Source organism: Nannobrachium achirus, assembly GCF_963921795.1.
Source record: "Nannobrachium achirus genome assembly, chromosome: 17".
NCBI classification, from domain to species: Eukaryota; Metazoa; Chordata; class Actinopteri; order Myctophiformes; family Myctophidae; genus Nannobrachium; species Nannobrachium achirus.
Genome location: NC_137824.1, coordinates 17851797 through 17873651, shown reverse-complemented (window position 1 = coordinate 17873651; position 21855 = coordinate 17851797). Strand labels below are relative to the sequence as shown.

The 21855-nt window shown below is 43.4% G+C and overlaps 1 protein-coding gene across 1 annotated transcript in view; it reads right to left on the bottom strand.

Moving 5' to 3' along the window:
• unc5a (unc-5 netrin receptor A) overlaps positions 1–21855 on the bottom strand; it is a gene marked incomplete at both ends in the record, with an annotated part of 299628 nt that overhangs the window by 75557 nt on the left and 202216 nt on the right. The window contains 3 exons of the mRNA XM_080746558.1: positions 6000–6200; positions 8847–8960; positions 15409–15660. Coding sequence (XP_080602684.1) covers positions 6000–6200; positions 8847–8960; positions 15409–15660 — 567 coding nt within the window. The remainder of the gene's footprint in view (positions 1–5999; positions 6201–8846; positions 8961–15408; positions 15661–21855) is intronic.

The window sequence follows — 21855 nt, the reverse complement described above, 5'->3', positions numbered from 1 at the left end:
ATAAAGATAAAAACTCTGATAAAGATAACAAAAAAAAACTTTACATTGCTGTTTCACTTCAGTATAGTTGTAGATGTGTTCCATTGCAATCATCATTTTAGTCACTTCAAACTAAAACGGTCAAACTACCCTGAGCAATTCAAAGTCATAATACATAAAATTAAATAAAAATTGATGTACATTCATATGGAAATGTTTGTATTGACAAAGTCAAGCCAACTGCGACAAACTTCACCATGTTAGAATCCAGACCAGGCAACTGCAAGTAAGAGTAATTATGAAAAAAAAAAAACATAATTACCATAAGGTATATATAATTATTTGCTATACATTTTATATACACAGGTACATATATTTCCAAAATAGCAGATCTACAAGCTCATAGCCCGGCACCGCGCTATGAGCTTGTAGATCTGCCATTTACATATGATGCCTAATAGCCGATCTACAAGCTCATAGCCCAGCAAGGCACTATGAGCTTAGTATTTTCATGGCTCTCCTTTTAGTAGACCTTGTACCAGTGAACTGTACCGTCATGAAACTGTACCTTTTCCTATGCAAACTTCTAATAAAGTCTTCAATCAATCAATCAATCAATCAATCCCTTCTTTGTATTTACCTACTGTATGTTTTTATACTGTTTTTTATTTCCCCCTTTTTTCCTGACTATATCTACTGCATAGTACTGTGTTCTATCCGTCTGTCATTCAATGTTATATGAGATACTGCAATGGTTTACTATGGAAATAAGCCTAGTCTTTTCATGGATCTCATGATCTCCTTTTAGTAGACCTTGTACCAGTGAACTGGTACAAGGTCTGACCAATCCATCTCGCTGGATTGGTCAGACTGCGACGTTTGCGAGTGACTTATAGTGGTTGTTTTGCTGGGATGTGTTTGTTTTGCACTAAATGGAGCATCTGTCCTCCTTTCTCACCAAGCTAAGCTAAAGAGGCGTCAATTGGGTATGGCAAGCTATGGCAGCTGCCATACCTTGGCTACAGGGGGAATATAATAAAATGTACTGTAATCGTGCCTGTTGTAAAGGTATGTAACATGACTGGTGTCTTGCACGCGAGCCTCGCGCGCGTGAAAGACACCAGTCAAGTTGCCATAACTTAGCTTTTTCTGAACTGACGCCGCTGAGCTAAACGCCCTGCTCGATCGGTGGTCCGCGCGCGGACCACCTGTTGTGATCCGAGATGAGCATAATCATCTCTCATCTCATGCTTGCTCTCGGAGCGACGTCGCGACCCCCCAAACACGCCAATACACCACTGTATGTATCAATCAATCAATCTAGCAACAACCACTTACTTTATATAGCAGTTCTTTTCGCTGCGACGCCGCGGCTCGGTGGTCCCTGGTGGCCTGGTCGATGAACCATGACGATCCAGTAAAACTTTTCAGATCACATGTAACGGCTGTAGAAGTAGTCCTCAGTAGTATAGTAAAGCACTAAACTAAACCCCCCCCCCAAACACATGGCTGCTGCTTCTTTTCGCTGCGACGCCGCGGCTCGGTGGTCCCTGGTGGCCTGGTCGATGAACCATGACGATCCAGTAAAACTTTTCAGATCACATGTAACGGCTGTAGAAGTAGTCCTCAGTAGTATAGTAAAGCACTAAACTAAACCCCCCCCCAAACACATGGCTGCTGCTTCTTGCCAAAGTTGCCGTCCATCCAGCAATCCCAGGCCTGGGGAGGACGGTCATGTACCAAATCACCATGGTAACACAAGGTAACACAAGCTGATTGGCCACACAATGGTAACCATGGTGATTTTAGTCATTCCAGGGCCCAGGACGGCTGAATCCAAGCGTCAGTGATACATATGCTCCTAATCTTGTGTTAATTAAAAAAAAGACATTCCTCCGTGGCGGTCAAAGTGTTAATATTACGAAACCACTTCAGACCTGCATACTGCATATACTTTTGCAATTTGAAAATAGCCAATCTACAAGCTCACACCGCGTGGTAGAATGGCTATTTTCAAAGGATTTGTATTCATTTTAAAGCTTGTGAAATAGGACTTTCTGCTAGAATGGGTACTTTTACTGTTGAATGTTTTGAATACCAGTGGTGCTTGTAGATCTGCTATTTTCAAACATTTTAGTACTTTTACTTTTGGTACTTTAAGTATAATTTGATACCAATACTTTTGTACATTATATTCAGGTACATTTTGAATAACAGAGTATTTCTACATGACAGTATTGATACTTTTACTTAAGTAAGAAATTTGAGTACTTTTTCTACCACTGTTGAATGCTGAATTTATACCGGCAAAAGACTATTTCTACCATAGGTTAATGATACTTTAAAGGTAAAAAAAAAGAAAAAAAAAAAATTGTGCTTCCTCCGTCACCGTGGAAAAGCTGTGACAACAGAAGGTGGCCCCGCGACGACCCACCCGTCACACAGGCTTTCGTCGCACAACGCAAAAAGGTGACCCAGATGTCCCCCAAATGTCCTACATTACCGACGCCGCCGTTCGCCATATGTTGCAGAAAGTGGCGCGCTTTGATCGCAGTAATGACTGCTGACACGTCAACCGCAAACAACATCCGCTCCAAAACTGAACAAACGCGGGTCGTTCAAGGTTCTGCAGGAGGAGCTGTCACCTGAATAATGAAGACGGGTTTCTCTACGCGCTGACGTCCCAATGCAACGGAACGGGGGAAGAGTTTTTACAGCGTTTTCTTTCAGTGGCGTCAGTTCAGAAAAAGCTAAGGTATGGCAACATGACTGGTGTCTTGAACGCTCGCAAAGGCGCGCGTTCAAGACACCAGTCATGTTGCCATACCTTATCAACAGGCATAATTCATTTTTTTTAGAAGTACATTTTCTTTTTTTCGTTTCTTGGGCTGGATATGGCAGCCTGGAACAGTTGCTCAAGTGCAGCTAAACTTGGCATGTTAGTAAACGTTCCACAATTAACAATAATGCATTGCACCTGTGCAGCTGACCTGCGGAACCTGGGAATACCATCTTGTCAAGATGAATAAAAATGTGGAGAATATAATTATAATACCTTGTTGAAGTGACCATTTTGTAAAATTTTGCATTTGTAGTTATTTTACTGTATTTTAACAACATAATAACCAGCACAGAGAGACATTCATGTATTTATATTTAAAAGTAACTTTTATTTTCCTTCCTGTACCCAGGGTATGGCAGCTGCATACCCCTGCCATACCCAATTGACGCCCCTGTTTTCTTTGTCACTATTGGGTGAAATCAAAGAGTTCGTGAAAACCAGAGGGGAGTGAGTAGTCCTCCCCTCCCAATTCAGTTGTTATGACAATTAATTTCTCCCCACACATTTCTGTGTTGTTGTACTAGTGCTGGGCAATTCACCGGAAATATATCGAAACTGATATTTATAACCAGCTTAGAGGGTTGGGGCATCTAGTATGGATGCCTCCCGAGCGTCTCCCTATGGAGGTCCCTCGCTGCATGTCCCACTGGGAAAGACGGGGCCAGATGAAGGGATTCCATCTCCAAACTGGCCTGGGAACGCCTCGGGATCCCCCAGGAGGAAGTTGTTAATGTTGCTCTGGAGAGGGAAGTTTGGAGCTCTCAGTTGTAGCTGCTGCCCCCATGACCCGACTCCAGATAAGCGGTTGAAGATGGATGGATGATATTTAGAACCAATAACCCACTTCTTACGGAATAATCAGAAAGCACTTTTTTCCCCTCTTTTATATCTACGAAACAACATTAAAAGATTAAAATACATTCATTATAATGGATTAAATTGATTAGTCTTTTTTAGTATTATACTTCATTGTACAATGCTGCGAGTGTAAAACTTTTGTCGATGAAAATCAACTGTAGATTGATATTTAGTCAACTAAAACTAGACTAAAACTAAAACCTTTCAGGTGGCTAAAACGCAACCTTTCGTTTGCCAATGGGTCTGAGCTTTGTGTATCTATTCTGCATCTAGCCAAAGGCAAGAACCAAATTCAGAATGAAAACGCAAATATTTGCTTCTGGGGGTCTCTGGAACTAAATATTTTGAGATGGGGGTCCGCGGCCAAATACAAATCATTTTGGGGGTCCTTAACCACTGATATAGGCCGATTCTACAAACGTCTTCTAAATCCTAACAGTTTTCTGAAAAAACTTAAGTTGCTATATCAGTGGTTTTCAAACTTTGTGATGTCAAGGACAAAGTTTGTCCGCAGACCAGTTGGGAAACCCGCACACACGGCTAAAACATGACTAAAACTAAATGACATTCTAGTCAAAAGACCACGACTAAACCAAATACAAATTTGCAAGCATGAACACTTCTCTGTGCGTTTAGAGAAAAGAAACACCTTGCTGCACTTTCCTTCTGTACAGGCAGTGCCGAGCGACAATGAGTGTGCATCTGGGGGGCCGTGGACAGGACTGCAGAAAAGTACACTCCACTCATAAATACACTTGGATAAGAGTTTTGAAGACAGCTTCTGTGACTTTGATAAGCAGGGGGCCGTGTGTGTGTGTGTGTGTGTGTGTGTGTGTGTGTGTGTGTGTGTGTGTGTGTGTGTGTGTGTGTGTGTGTGTGTGTGTCATTCATTTTCAACTCCTTTCATGCTAGTGGACATAGCATGCACTGCTGAGCACCTAAGTACAGCATTGAACTTGGATGCCGGTGGTGAAGTGCTCGCGTTGCAAAGTTAAATTCACCATAACCACTTAAACCCCTATATACTTAGTTGACGGGCGTCCCCCAGGGCTCTATACTTGGTTGCTCCTTTTTTCCCCTCTCCCTCTACACAAAATCTATTCGGCCAGTGATTTTTCTCATATGGTTTTATCCTAATGGCTAATCCTTATACAATTTCTGTCCACTAACTCTGCATCTCATTGGTGGGCTGTAGACAGAAACCTGCCATACCATCGACGGGGGATTAATAAAAACGACAGCCTTTCTCCTCCAGGAAAGCTAGCATGGTATAATAGAAGCCATCAATCAAACAACATTTAAATAAAGTTTGACATCTTGTTTGAAATGTCCAAACCCCCTGAAACCTCCTCAAAGACCCCCTCTGGATCAGGGACTGGATTGAACATCTCAAAAGCATTTTTGATTTTGTCATAAATGTTTTATTTGGCACTTGGCAGGCCTTGCTGGCTTCGAAAAGATTTCACCCACAAAACATAAAATGACTTCTTTTAATTCAACTGGATCTCTTCTCCACTGGTCCCTCCCTAACATTTTAGTCTAGTTTTTTATTTTGTTGACAAAAATGTAAATACATTTATTCTTAGTTTCAGTCATCATAAGCTTAGTTTTTATTTCGTTTTCGTCAGTGAAAATAAGGTAGTCATCACGGTTTTAGTAGACGGAATTGGGAGCGTGTCGATATTTCGACATAACATACGTTCCATTTGTTCGACGCGGGGGAATGTTAACACTTATGTTGCAATGATTTTTTCTCTTCAATGTCTCGCGTTGCCATGGTTACCATAGACTTCCATGTAATTGTGCAATTGTGTAAAAAGTGCACGCCCATGCCTAGATGATGCACCACGTGTGTAGATGCTGTTCACAGCTTTCAAACAAAAAAATCCGCTTGGAAATCCGTTCAGGCATTCATGATTTATCAGCCATTATGTTTTCTTCAGATGTAAACAAACATGGCTGCCATGTTTGAAAGAATGAGTTGGTATGGGGGTTAAACATGCAATTTCGCGATCACGATCATGCCTAATACATTTCTGGAGGTCCAAAAAAATTGAAAAAAAAAAATTGAAACATTTTTTTTTTTTTTTTTTTCAAAAACTGCCCAAACTCGGGAAACTCGGGGTTGGCACAGCGGTAGTACCAATACAAACTCGGGAAACTCGGGGTTGGCACCATATGTGTTAACCACTATGTCTAACTCTAACTTCAGTAAAACTATGCCTAAACCTAAGCCTAAAACCTAACCCTTGCCCTTAGTCGACACGTAGAAGCGAGAATTGCCCGACGGAATAAACACTGATATTCCGCGGGAGCCCACCTGTGTTGGGGATGGTGAGGCGGCCTCCCAGGAAGTTGAAGGTGCCGTAGGAGGTGTTGGCCACGTCGCGCGGCAGCGTCTTGAAGTAGCCCTGGTTGGACGCCAGCCGGCTGACGAAGTCGGCGGGGTCGCCGGGGGCGCTCAGCTTGCCGTTGTGCAGCGTGTGAGAGCCGTTGGCGGGCAGCGGGTCCAGCAGAGGACCTGTCAGTACATGGAGAACATAATGACCATGCTGTTAATGTTTCATTCTAGTCTAGAAGCTTTATTCCTGGCTGTAATATGGAGCACCCTTCATTGACATTCTCATTGTCTAATACATACTGTACACCAAGGTTCCCCAATTAGTTTTCCCCAAGGGCCGAATCATGTCTAGGGTACCAAGCCAAGGGCCAAAGCATTGCAGGGGACGACGGTGGCGACAGTTCAGATATCGTTGTTGTCGGGTGAAAACCTTGTGTCCAAAACCGTTCGTTTTGCATTTATCATTTTAAAAATGATTTAAACTAGTGAAAACAGCCGATCTACAAGCACACAACGCCTCGCGGTGCGAGGCGTTGTGTGCTTGTAGATCGGCTGTTTTCACTACTTTTGTGAGACGGCCTTGAATGATGAAGCAGGGCTTTACTTTGCGAAAGAACGTAGACATTTGGAGATATGAGGTTTCCAACTGACAACGACGATATACTAGTGTTGTTGCTGCTCTTATACCACCATTATTACAGGGGTTGGTGTGGGCCAGACAGTAGCCCCCCGCGGGCTGCAAATGGCCCGCAGGCCGCCTATTAGGGAACCCTCCTGTACACCCTTCATTTAGGCTTTTTTAAAGCAGAACAACGTGTTCACTCTTCATGCTCAGCACTGGTCACACAGCTCTGTTCCTGCAGCCGTCTGTGATCAAATGCCTCCCCAGCCTCCTCCTTAACCTCCTTGTGCCATCTGAGTTAAATGTATGATTCTGTGGATTGTGTGATGTTTAGTGTTGGGGATAACAGCGTTACAAGTAATGTCGCTACTGTAACGGAATACGTTTGCGTAACCTACCACGTTTTTTCAATTAGATTACTCTAGGTAACCTTTTCCAAAATAACGTTGTTACTTCGTTACATCTAAGACCTATATTTCCCTGTTCTTTCTGTTGCCACAAAGGGAAAAGAAAGTGATTGAGAGAAGACAGAGAGGTTAAGGAAGTCCTTAAGGAAGTATTCACATTATTTTTGGATTTATTGCGGAAAGGAGGAGAACGTCAAGCAAATTAGCCTTGGTGAAGCCCAGAACAGCTCCACAACACTGTCATTCCGGTAGGCTTGCTTTTGATTTGATTTGATTTTGGTAAAATATATACCAGTACAATCATGATATAACTTAAACCGAGGATAACACATTATTCCCAATGTGGATCTGCATTTACACTCTTAATTTTATGATTAACAAACGCCCTAACGTTTTAACCGTGGGCAACGCAAAAATCATCAAACACTTTATTTTTCTCAGAAGGTAAACCTGTAACGTACCCACTTATTATTACACTACCAGGCATTACTTATGCCTTGAAGGGCTCAACATTTAAATGTATGTTTCTGTGGATTGTATGTTGTGTGTGTTATTCCCTTCAATGTTGCATGCAATACATATAACTAGCATCACAGGAGAAGAGTCACAACGCCAAACTAAATGCAACATCATTGCAACAAATGGTTAATCCTGATGAAAGCATCGAAGTGAAATGTTAGATATTTAAAGTCAGTTGTTTTTGTTCCCAACCACCTGCTGGGATCCTGACTTGTGTTAAGAGTGACTATATTAAGTATAGCACACCACATGTACAGGAATAGCTATGATAAGGACCAATGGAGCTTCTCATTTATATTGACTCCTGCTGACTTGTATAAATATGCTCTGTGAAATATATTCTGGAGACTTCGCCTCACATGCTGCAGTCTGAAAAAGCTCCTACTGTTATTAAAAAGATTGACTTGTTCCACTACTCTTTGTGGAAATAACTTTTTGTGATTCATAATACTAACTAGCCTTGCTGTCAGGTGGAAACCTTCCACCCAAAAAGACTACTTTGAAGGATAAAAAAAGAAAAAAAAAGAAAAAGAATTTAAAGTAAAATAAAGATATATAATAAAATCTGCTATTTTTTCAACTTTTATGTGTACTACACTTTTATGGCAAAGTAGTGCATTAAAAGGAATACTTCAGCCCAAAGATCACATGCATGCGCTCACGTTAAAAGGTAAGAAAAGTCTGGCAGTCAGCTACATAAGTCGATTTAGATTTCTGTCAAAGAATGTGATTAATAGGTTAATTTAGGGAGGAAAAAACATAAGAAGTTACAACAGGGAGACAAGAGGTTTCTGCCCCAACAACACCAGCAGCAGCAGCAATAATAAGAATCTCTACGGCAGGGTTTTTCAAAGTGGATGCCGTGGCACCCTAGGGTGCCCACAGCATCCACTTTGAAGTGCAGGGGTGCCTCGGAACACTTTGATAATATTTGACTTTGTAAAACCTGAGGTTCGACCTTTTTCAGTCTACACTAAATCTCTTTGCCAGATAGCAGATCTACAAGCTCACAACGCGTAAATTTTTTGCCCAGAGGTTAAATGTCAAGTAGAAAGTTATTTTCAATCTGTCCTAATGGAAACAGACATTCTTCCTTGTGACATACTGTATCTTAGGTGGAAAGATTTACATATTTACATACCGTAATATGACATAAATGTGACGTTTCTATAAAGTATCAATGTAATTCAGGGGTGCCTTGGATGAAAAAGTTAGGGTGACCTGAGACAAAACAGTTTGAAAACCACTGCTCTACGGTAAGGTATTCCCAGAACAGACCGTTGCTCATGGAGAACTTCCCCACGGTGTTGTCGTGGCGGGAGCGCAGCGTGCCCTGGTAGCTGGTGGTGGTGGTGGTCAGGTCAGGCTGGATGGTCAGCAGGTGGGAGTTCTCTGTGGGGAAGGAGGGACACACTGGTCAGACACACTGGACAGACACACTGGTCAAACACACTGGACAGACATACTGGACAGACACACTGGTCAAACATACTGGACAGACACACTGGTCAGACACAGTGGACAGACACAGTGGACAGACACAGTGGACAGACACACTGGACAGACACACTGGACAGACACACTGGACAGACACACTGGACAGACACACTGGTCAAACACACTGGTCAGACACACTGGTCAGACACACTGGACAGACACACTGGTCAGACACAGTGGACAGACACAGTGGTCAGACACAGTGGACAGACACAATGGACAGACACACTGGTCAGACACAGTGGACAGACACAGTGGACAGACACACTGGACAGACACACTGGTCAGACACACTGGTCAGACACACTGGATGGTCAGCAGGTGGGAGTTCTCTGTGAGGAGAGGGACACACACACCGTCGCTGTGGGGTGGAAACCTTGTACCGTATGTCCAAAAAGTAGTTCCTTTCTTATTAGTTTTGATTTCTTTTTCAAGTAGGCTAGTGAAAATAGCCGATCTACAAGCTCACAACGCCTCGTGATGCGAGATCGGCTGGCTTGTAGATCGGCTAGTGTTTTGAGCGAAGTAGGGCATTCATTTACAAAAGTAAATAATTAAAAGTTGAAACAACAGGATAATATGTTTTCTGCCCGAAATCCGGGTGCAACAGTTAATCTGACTAATCCATTCAATTGATTAATAGTGGACTAGTAAAATCCACAATTAATCTCTCCACTATCCACCTGTTTCCGCAGGAATTTACTGTAGAATTACGCGTGGGACACATCCGGAGAAGAGCTGACATACAAGCTCAAGTCGCGTCGCAGATGCAACCGTTGTGAGCTTGTAAATCACACCTTCTGCACAATGCACGATGGGACGTCGGAAACGTGTGGATACGAAAGAATTTTGGGCAAGCCATTATAGGCGAAGAATAGGCGAGAATCTGACCTACAAACGTTGCATCGCAACACGTTATGAGCTTGTAGATCAGCTATTTTAGCATCCCATCCTTGTGAGGCAAAGTTTAAAATAGGGTTCAAGTGAACCGATAAGAAATGCGGATCGATAGAATAGTGCCTATATGAAAATAACTGGTACTTGTAGACCTACACACAAACAAATACACACACACAAAAAGAAAATAAAGAAACTGTATGAATGTGGAACAGCAGAGTATTGGGGGCTCAATACATCTCACACACACACACACACACACACACACACACACACACACACACACACACACACACACACACACACACACACACACACACACACACACACACACACACACACACACGCACACACACACACAGACAAACACACAAACGCATGCACACGCACACGCACAGGCAGTCGCTCATATCCTGTAAAGCTGTCACAACACACGCACAACGCTGAGAGAAAGATCCAATCTGGCACACACAACCACACATATTTGCTCTCACACAAATACAAATGCTCACTGCTTGTTGACAACACACAAAACACCCTGAGCCAGTTCCGCCCTCATCTCTCTCTCTCTCTCTGTGTATCTGTCACAGAGTTGCCGGATTTTGAGAGAGAAATAAGCAACCTGGTTTATGAAAAGGTATATAAACCTACTGTATATAGGGAGGGTACGCAGACACATACACATACATTTATTTGGGGTCCTTGACAAAAACATTTGAGAACCACTGGTTTAAACAACAATCAAAAACATTGGAAGCAAGCCCAATAAGCAACAACTACACTTTAAAAAACTAGAAAGCTGGAATTGGAAATTGCAAGTGTGGTTGGTCATCAATATTAAGACCATATCTTGGAATGCCTATAAGGACAGTGTCAGTCTCATGTGGTCTATGATGTCAGACATCTATGATGTCTATGATGTCTCCATATTTGGAGAATTTGGAGAATAATGATGTCTCCATATTTTGAGAATTTGGAGAATAATCTGCGACCTATGGTCGCAGATTAGTATATGAACGGTCACAGCTCCGTGTGTATCTCTGTCTGTCTGTCTGTCTGTCACGCCTGACACTGTGGTTCTATGGGTTTGTCGATCTGACATCATGCTCTGATGTCACTGTGATGTCAGGGAAACCACTCTTAACAGAATGGGTTTGCCGCTCCAACATCGCTCTCTGGCTTCACTGTGATGTCACTCTAACGGAATCCCTTTTATGCCCATATATGGAGTTCCCTGATGTCATCAATATTAAGCCCATATCTAACAGGACTTCATATGGGAATGCTCATATATGGAGGCCACATCGGCCACATACCACACTAACAGACAGGGATCTCCATGTATGGGCATAAAAGGGTATGATGTCAGATGTCATAGACGTCACAGGACTTTCACACAACGAATAACAGAGTAAGCATGTTTGGGCTCTCACGGCATATCTCCATATACAGTACATGGATCTCCATATATGGGTACCAGGGGTCTCCATATATGGGTAACTGGTCCGATATACATCACTGGCCAGATGGCCAAGACTTGGCGAGGCCTCGCCCTTTAGGGCAAGGTCACATGTCGCCCTGATGCGTCTTACTAGTATAAATTAAACTATATATATATAATGTATCTCTTAAAATGCATGGAATCAATTCCCGATGAAGCCGGTCAATATGACATATGGCCCAAGTGCCTGCCACCAAAACTGTGGGAGGCAAAATAAAGTTTATCTATAGGAGGGGAAAGAAAGATGGAAAAAAATGGATGGAAGGAATAAAGTCGGACAAGTACTTTAGTGCCGGGGCAACCACACTAACAAGCCCAAAAAAACGCAACCCACAACTATCTACTTTTATTTGTTTGCAATGATGCATTTTTAACCTGTGAAGCACTTTGGTACAATGAGAGTTGTTTTTAAAAGTGCTATATAAATATTTTTGATTTGATTTGATTCGATTTATCGATATTTAAAGCAAAGTTACAGAAGAACAAGCCCAACGTCGCTTATAATAAGCAGACATGGCAAACGCCGTCTGCTTCTCTCTCTGTCTCTATCTGTTTATCTGTCTGTCTGTCTCTCTCTGCCTCTCCAACATCAACACAATCAATTCCAAACACAGCTCAGAGGGAGAGAGCTGAACGGAGCACAAAGGCTTGTGTTTCTGCGTTCTCTTTCCCGTACTGGTGGTGAATCACACAGACGTGTGCAACCTGGCTTGGATCTCATTCTCCACCCAGCACAGCACAACACAGTCAGACTAGACTAGTAGTTGATCTGTTGCATCAAAGTGAGCAACAACTCTCAGGCAGGGGACAGAATGGCTTCATCTACTGACAAGCAGGAGTTGAACAAACATAATGAAACCCATGTATCCTTGCCATCAGTTATTATTTTCCTCTTCTGTATCCTGTAAATTAATGCATCACTTGATCATACCACAGCATCACACAAAAGCATCAAAAGTAGCATTTTGTTGCAAGGACAAATAAAGCATCTATCTATCCATCTATCTACAATGTACTGTATAGTCAGCATAATGTCGATTTTTTTTCCTAAGCAATGTAAAAAAAAGTATTTCCTTTTCTTGCAAGTAAAGTCTTATTAACATAGGCACTGTCGTTCTGAAACAAGCTGTTTTTACTAATAGAAGTGTTTAAAAATGATTGCTATTTCTGTTATTGCAAGGAAGACAGATGGCTAGGTATGTAGAAGTTATTTGGGGATATTACAAGTGGGTGGTGAAAAAGTTAAACCCCAGCATCCATATTCTGGATGAAAACCATAGCACAAAATAGACCATATTCATGGTCTATAGCAGATTTACGGCTATGTTCAGATGTATAAGATATTTAATTTAGAGTGAGAACAGAAAAGCCACTAGCACAGGGCCCTATGGTTCAACCAAGTCTAGGTTTTAAGCGGTTAAGAGCGCACTGTTGCTTAGTGTAACAGCATATTTGGCATCTTCAGAGTCCTGAAAGAAAAGCCTTGGTGGGAAACATGTCTTTGTGCAGGACGTACACACAGCCATCAGCAACACATCTGCACCTCAGACAGTCCGTCAAGAGCAGGTGTAACACCCAGGATTCGAACCCAGGTCTCCCACTTGAAAGTCCAACATCTTAACCATCAAGACTTTTGACTCCATCAGGCTGAGGCAGACAGGTGATGTCAAATTATCTTGGGTGGAAATAACAAATACAGTTAATGATAATAATAATGATACGTCTGGTCCTGGCCCTATGAGAAGCCTTGTTTCACTTAAACCCAGTTCATTCGTCGACCCCAATTCATAATCGCCAAATAAACCCGGTGAACCATGAGCAGCGTGCAATCCGTGCATGCATACGTTTGTGTAACCTGTCTGTGAGAAATGCATGCTGATTGAGTGTACCCACACACACACACACACACACACACACACACACACACACACACACACACACACACACACACACACACACACACACACACACACACACACACACACACACACACACACACACACACACACACACACACACACACACACACACACACACACACACATACACGCTCCATCATCAATCTCTCTCAGACCAGCACCCTCTATAAACAGATTCACCACACCACCGCGACCGTACACTAATGAGGGATCAATGTGTTCCGTGGTGATGAATGGTCCAACGTGGACACACAGACAGACAGACAGACACACAGCCAGACCGTTCAATTCAATTCACCAAAAGACATAACAGTGAACAGACACACAGAAGTAGAGAAGAGTTGTACAGATGTGTGCCGCTTCAAGTCTTCACTGTTTACTGTTTACGACGGTAGCCTTTTTCTTTACTGGAACTATATCTGCACTGACTCTGACCTCTAAGGACCTTCCAGGGAGGGTGCTCTTGTGCATCTTGCTGCATCACCCTTTCTTGTTGTTTTTTCTTTTTCTAGTTGTTTTTATCGCTCTGACCTTTGGACACTGCACTATTAGGTTGTGTTAGTAGTTTTTTTGAGTATTTCTGCTTGTGTTTGACATGATGTTGAGATACTTGTTGCACTAACTAGCATTGACTGTTATGGTCACTTTGATTTGGGCACTGTATTATATTGATAGTTGTGCTTTAGGACACTTTATGTATATTACATATATATTATTCGTTCCCTTTCTTGTTGTACCTTGCTCTTACTGTACTTACTGTACTCTGTACTCTGTTCTTGTTTTTTCTTTTTATCTTTTTCATACTTCTCTGTAACTTTGTAAATAACCTTATACTGTTGTGCTGCCTCTGGGCAACTGATTTTCCCCCTTGGGATAATAAAGATATCTACGGTATCTACTGCCCTTTTCCTGAAAATATCCTGCAAATGCATTTTTTCCACAGGTTTCTTTCCCCGTTTTGCCTTTCAAAATGTCATGGTGAATGGAGCGTATTTGCATAAACCCGCAAACGGCAAGAAACCACTCCATTCCCACTGAAAAGCAGAATCACCTTCATAGGTAGATTTAAGCTACGAAATCAGAGGTCATAAAAATAGTTGATCTACAAGCTCAATGTTCTGCCAATCCACTGAAAATCTACTGTCTTGCCAATGGTAGGACATATGAAGTGTTGAAATGGCATATCTGTACATCACAAGAGTCGTGCTGCTGTTGGGAGGGGGCCTGACATACAGACAGAGAGAAGCACATCATATCGTCGTTGTCGGGTGAAAACCTTGTATGTCCAAAACCGTTCGTTTTGCATTTATCATTTTATAAAGGATTGAAACGAGTGAAAACAGCCGATCTACAAGCACACAACGCCTCGCGCTGCGAGGCGTTGTGTGCTTGTAGATCGGCTGTTTTCGGCTTTACTTCGCGAAAAAACATACACATTTGAAACTTGGAGATACAAGGTTTCTACCCGACAGTGACGATATATAACAGGTGCTTAGTTCGTAATTCTGCTGTTGGGAGTGTGCCATACAGAGACAGACAGACAGACAGACGGAGAGAAGCACTTCATATAGTATTATTCGTACTGCTGTTGGGAGGGAGCCTGACAGACAGACAGACATAGAGAATATAACAGGTGTTTTGTTCATACTGCTGTTAGGAAGGGGCCTGACTAACCTCGCCTCACCAGGCTTTCTGGGGGAAAGCCTGGTATTCGTTTACTAAACAGGTTGGTTGATCCGGTCTAGACCGGATGATATCTTTCGTCATTTTGTATTCAAAACGGACTACACTTTGGCCGGAACTACCGACCGGAATCAGTTTTATCCCAGTTAGCGCATGCGCAAAACCAGGTTAAAACCGATTCCGGTCGGTAGTTCCGGCCAAATTGTAGTCCGTTTTGAATACAAAATGACGTAGGACGTCATCTGCTCCCGACCGGATCAAAAGCCCGAAATTGGAAGGGATCCCAGGCTAGGGCCTGACAGACAGACAGACATAGAGAAGATAACAGGTGTTTTGTCCATACTGCTGTTAGGAGGGGGCCTGCTGCTGGTGCTGCTGCGCTGCGGCCTGTGCGGTGCCCACACACCTGGCTTGCTGGGCTTGATGCCCATGGGCTGGAAGCCGGTGGTGAGGATGGAGGAGTCGGCCACGTCGGCGTCCAGGCCCTCCTTGCGGCGGCGGTACACCAGCACCACCACGATGAGCAGCAGGGTGAGGCACAGCGCCACCGCCACCATGCCCACGTAGAGCGCCACCTCCTCCGCACCGCCCGCCGCTGAGGAGCGCGGTACCGCCGCACCGCCAGCAGGAGGAGTAAGGAGGAGGAGACAGGGGGGAGACAGAGGAGAGGGGAGAGGAGAGAAAAACAGTGGATTTAGTTAGTATATTTTGTTTTACAGGGGTTTTAAAGGTTTAACCACATAACCACTTAAAGGAGCTATAGTCAACTTTTTCATTACACTTTGTTTACATCCTAGTCTAATGTAAACAAAGTGTCGGTCTGACAATGGCCAAAATGATTATTTTATCATTATTTTACGCTTTTTGTGGTAATTTTTTGAATAGAAACACATATATGAAGCTTATGTTTTTATAAAATATTTTCGAAACATTCTTTTTATTTTAGCATCCGTTTTTCAAGAAAAAGTTGACTATAGCTCCTTTAAACCCCCAGCATCCGAATTGTGGGGAAAGCTTTCACTGGAAAATGACCGATCAACAAGCTTGTCGATCGGCTATTTGCAGTGGAAGCTGTCCCCACAATAACATTATATTTTTTCGTTTCCTACATAAAAATAAATAAATATATTGTTTCAAAAGATTTCTTTAAAAGTCACAACTTTTAACACATCTACTGCCTCTTAATCTGAAGGTTGCTTGGTGCCTCGGTGCCACGTGGTTTCCTCCATAGGCCGCCGCTATTATTTTGAAGGGCTGGAAGGGGGTTGTTTTTGTTTTTTTGGATTATCACTTGACGGCAACGATTACGTCATCTAGTCACATGACAGTGTGGGACAAGAAGAGGGAAGATGGCTGCGCCCTGCCTTGGCCCTTGTTTACATTTAGATCTGCTGCAAAATGTCTCAAAATGGCTATTTTGTTTAAATGAAGTTTCTTTATGGGCCTCTCCATTGACTTAACATTGAGGAGCTTCACTTCGCGTGCACGCCCAACGTGCGTTGTAAACAAATCGCCGACATTACCGATGCGAGCGGGACCGGAGCGACATTAAGTAAGTAATAATATCTTTACTGTATATACAGTAAGATTCACAGTCCTCACCGTCAACGGCGCCATGGTATTAACCCTTTCAATGACGGTGAGGACTGTCAACGGCGGCGAAAAAGTTAATAAAAACAACATAAATGCTATATGGTGCATTTATATAGCACTTTTATCCAAGGCGCTTAACAGAGATTGTGCATTACATTCACCCATTCACACACACATTCATACACCGATGGCAGAGGAAACCATGCAAGGCACCAACCTGCTCACCGGGAGCAAGCAACTAAGGGTTCAGAGTCTTGCTCAACACTAACTCTGTGGGAGCCCAGGATCAAACTGGGGACCCTTCAGGAACCCTTTGTGTGCTAATGCCAACGTTCAAGAAGTAGTGAAAATAGCATATATTCCAAGCTCTGCTTGTAGATCTGATATTTTCACTGGTTTGGGTCCCGGGCAAACAACTATTTTCTCTTTCTCGGGTCTTGAGCTAAAAAGTTTGGAAACCACTGTGACATAAAACATTTAGACTTTAGACCAATCTGTACCTTGCACTGCTTGTTTTCCCGTCATTACAATAAGTCACGGATTGCAGCGATTTTGCAGCAAACACAGCCTGGCAAAGAAAATGAGGCGCTCTCCCTCAATGCCATCCCACATAGGTTTGAATATAAGTTGAATGACTAAGAAAAAAATAAATTCATAAATAGCGATGCCCACTGCTGTATTTGCACTCGCATTTTCATTACACCGTCTTTGCCACGGTTCTGCCTGGAAAAAATATGTGTAGGAGGTCTGTTTAATGGCCCTGCGTCAACTCAACATTCCTCGCTCTGCATCGAAACACTGCTTCTCTCCTGAAAATGTTTAAATATCGTTGCCGTCGGACAGAAACCTTGTATCTCCATATATTGTTTTTTACAAGAGTGTGGCGTACTAGTAGTGAAAATAGCCAATCTCTAAAGTCACAACGGTTGCGACAGCTTATAGAAGTGTGTCCGTCCGTGGATTTGAGACACAACCAATGAAAAGTATTAACAAGAGCTTGGGACATTTTTTGTATATCTATCTATTCATTTAGTGAATGTCCACCGTCTGACTGTCTGTCTGCATGCTGACATCACTGATACTAAACAGTGTCGCCACCACCACCAACAAATGCCCAACTGACATCAACAAAGCCCAACTGACATCACTGACTGACATCACTACAGTGTAGGGATTGCTGAGATTAATCGATACGTAAACGTGCGCAATACGAGTGAATCGTTTCATTCAATGTGTATCGGTACAATTGACGTCTGAAATGGTGATGTATCGCATCGTGATGTATGGTATCGTGATGTATCGTTCGCTGCATGTCTGAATCGGTTTTTCATGTAGTATTTCATTCTGCCCTGTGTTTCCGAGGCGTCTTGAACCGTTTACAGCAGCTGTGACTGCCAGTAATTGTTTACATTTAGTTTTACTCTTGTTATAGGTTCATTTGATTCCATTTGTACTCTCTGAGTTATGATGGTCCTTAAACTTTTAAAGTTAGAGAATCACTGGTATTGTTATTGTATAGCAGATTTGAAGTCCAAATCGCAATAAAATCAGGAAAAGGGGTGTATCGCATCGTATCGGGAACAGGGGTAAATCGTATCGCATCGGGCTCAGGTATGAATCGTAATGCATCGCATCGGTAGGATTTCAATGTATCGCAAATATATTGTATCGCTGGCAGTGTATCGAGATGCGTATCAAATCGCCTCAGTGATGGAGATCAGCACCCCTACTGCCCAAATTTGGAGATGACATCACAGACTGGCCTGGACACAGTACACCATATATGGGCATAAAAGAGTGCCAGCCAGACAGACAACTGGACATCGATGTTGACTATTCTGCCCAGCGGGCACCGGTCTGGGTTCTCCAATATTATTCATCGTACATCCCCGGGCACAGGACAAGTATATATCATTTCCTAAAAAGTAACCGTTTTGGACATACAAGGTTTCCACCCGACAAAGACGGTATAGTGTTTTGGAAGGAGACGAGGCTAGTACAGCTCTAAAACCCTTACGTAAGCAACTGAAATAGCTGCTTCTGCCTCAAACATCGAGCTGAGGACAAACCACAAGACATCAAAAAGCACCATTTCCTTAAGCATCCTCTCAGGATTAGCATACAGCCAAGTCCAAGCATGAGCGACTGGATCAAATAAACACTGTAGCTATTACATAAATAAACACTTAACTCTGGCACCCATGGACACACACACACACAACATATCTACACACACACACACACACACACACACACACACACACACACACACACACACACACACACACACACACACACACACACACACACACACACACACACACACACACACACACACACACACACACACACACACACACACACACACATACAGCTTCCTTCTCTTGCACACACAGATGCACGTATGGACGCATGTATGGGCGAACACACACTCGCTCACATGCCAGTGCGCACGCCACACAAGCACACACTCGGGGATTTCAATCCCAGAGGATGACCATAAACAAATGAGGGGATTTGCTTATGAAATTCTGGCAACTCTTATGCAGTCTCTCTCGCAAAGCGCGGAGAGATGCCTGCTTAAGTCTTGACAAACATCGCAAGCGTGCGTATGTGCAAGCAAGCGTTTGTGCTTGCATGCGTGTCCAGGGACATGCAGAGAATGTTAGAGAGGCAGGGGCTGATATTTCTAAAAGGGCCTTTTGGTGATAATAGGCTACTTCCAAGCTCACAACGCGTATTTTCAGTACTTGATACCACACTAAACTAAGCATAATCAAGTAAATACTGGAGATGTGGCATACGTACAGCATGGATTTCTACACAGAGAGGGACGTTCTTTCAACATAAGATGCTGCATTAAAGTTCAGGAGAGTTTGGACAAGGCAATTCTCTTAAATGCTGCCTTCAGGTATGGCATGGAAAGAGGGGCATTTGCATTTCTTTCACCATAGTGAAAACTGCATTGATGGTCTGGAGAGGACACTTTTTACAGACGGATAAAAGGGCAGGGGCTCAAGCCCCCTTTGATGTCTATGTGTGCACGTGCCTGTGTGTGTGTGTGTGTGTGTGTGTGTGTGCTGGCATGCGTGTCCATATTGAGGGAGAAATGGGATTTTCCTCGGCTGTCTCTCCAGCCCTGCGCGGGTGAATGAATGTTGTGGCGGAGGTGTGGTTGGGTTGGGGTTACTTCTTTCTGGGAGATTTTTTTTTACAGCAGGCCTTTGTGCTCATGAGCAATGGGGGCGTTGTACCGTGGCAGCAGCAGCAGCAGAAGGGAACAGTCTCACTCAGTGGGGCTTTGAGGAACGGAGGTGCGTGGCACAGAGGTTAAGCTGCTGGAGGCTGCCGTGTGTGGCGAGCCAGCAGCACGGATAGAGAGAGACAAAGAGCAGCGACGGGAAGTAACTGAGTACATTTTTTTTGTCGTTGTTCAGTGTTGCCACGTCCACTTATTCTAAACGGGGCGGCATAGCTGAATGGTTAGGGAGCCCGTCTAGGGAACCAGAGCCCCTGGTTGTCCCAGGTTCGATTCCAGGCCAGGGTAGCAATGTCAATGTGTGTCCCTGAGCAAGACTCTTAACCCCTAATTGCTCACAACGCTCCTTGTGGGCAGCGAATCAGCTGGGTTGGGCTGAAAATACTGAATTTCCCTCACGAGAGGAAATAATTATTTATTATAAGCGTCTTTTGGGCTTGTTTTTCTGTAATGTCGCTTGTAAATATTCGTAGTTGCAGCTTTATTTGGGCTTGTCTTTAAAGTGTAGTTTCTTATTTGGGTTTGTTTCCTAATGTTTTTTTAAACAGTGGTTCTTATACATTTTCATATCAAGGACCCTCAGATTAATATGCATTTGTCAGTGGGGCCCCCCATCTAAAAATGTTTTTAAAAGTATTCCAAAATCACCTTTTTTCCCCCCAAGATGATGTTTTTGGAGCTGTGTGGAACAGAGCTCCCCATAGGCAGCAATGTGTGTCCTCACCGTCAAGTGAGAACTGTCCTCACCGTCAAGTGAGAACTGTCCTCACCGTCAAGTGAGAACTGTCGTTGAGTTTGAACAGGACCGTTTGTGACCACACAAGGGCGCTGTTGTTCAGGCCAGGCCAGACACCCACACACACACACACACACACACACACACACACACACACACACACACACACACACACACACACACACACACACACACACACACACACACACACACACACACACACACACACAGCTCCACTTCGAACAGAGGTTCGATTTTCTTTTAGTTTGTTGTTGAAAATAGCATATCTACAAGCCCACAAGGCATCGAATCATGGCGCGTTGTGAGCTTGTAGATCTGCTATTTTCAAATAGTCGTTGCTTCTTTTGGGCTTGTTTTCATAGTCTACAGCCACCATCTCGGCAGAGGCAGCAGAAGTCCACATATTAGGCCTATGTGGATATAGGCTATTTCTGATGCACAATTCGTATGCTTATAGTAACGTCAGATTTCCCTCAGTTGCAATGTAACAGCTCTGTGCGTACACGTCATTTCTAAAGAGAGCACTAGAGCTGAAGGTAAGAGGTTGGTCCCGTGAGACTGTCCGGCAGCCTACATACACACCGTTAAGGTTTTCATGATGTCAATAAGACAACACATGATCTGTTCAGTTTGCCCGTGTCTGGACCACGCCGCTCATTCACAATTGATTACATGTCAGCGGAGCTCTGGCATTATATGATGGCCGCTCCACAAAGCCTCGGCCAACGCTGCAGCACCATAATCCCACTACTTAAGGTATCAGATTTTTCCCTGAGATAATCACCCATGAAATAGATTCTGGCATTTCTCTTAAAGACCGCTAGTATGTCAGGAGGCTTTTGTTTGGGAAGAAATGGAATGGATTTTTTTCATTGGTAGGGGTGGTGGGGGTGGGACTACTACAAGGACAAACGGATGAAATGAGATGAAATGGAGAGAGAAAAAGAGGAAGAGAGAGAGACAGAGGGAAGGTGAGATAAAAACAGAACATAGATTCCAGTTGTGTTTGACCGTTTCCCACCTATAGTCTTAGCATTTCCACTAATTAAAATGGTGCTGTTCCCGTGCAGTCACGGGTTTATTAACACCAATTAAAAGTTGTCAAATCGGTGTTTCCGAAGCTGAGTGAGGCGCGAGCACACGCTTCCTGCAGAGCGACTGGAAGCGTGCGCGTGCGTGCG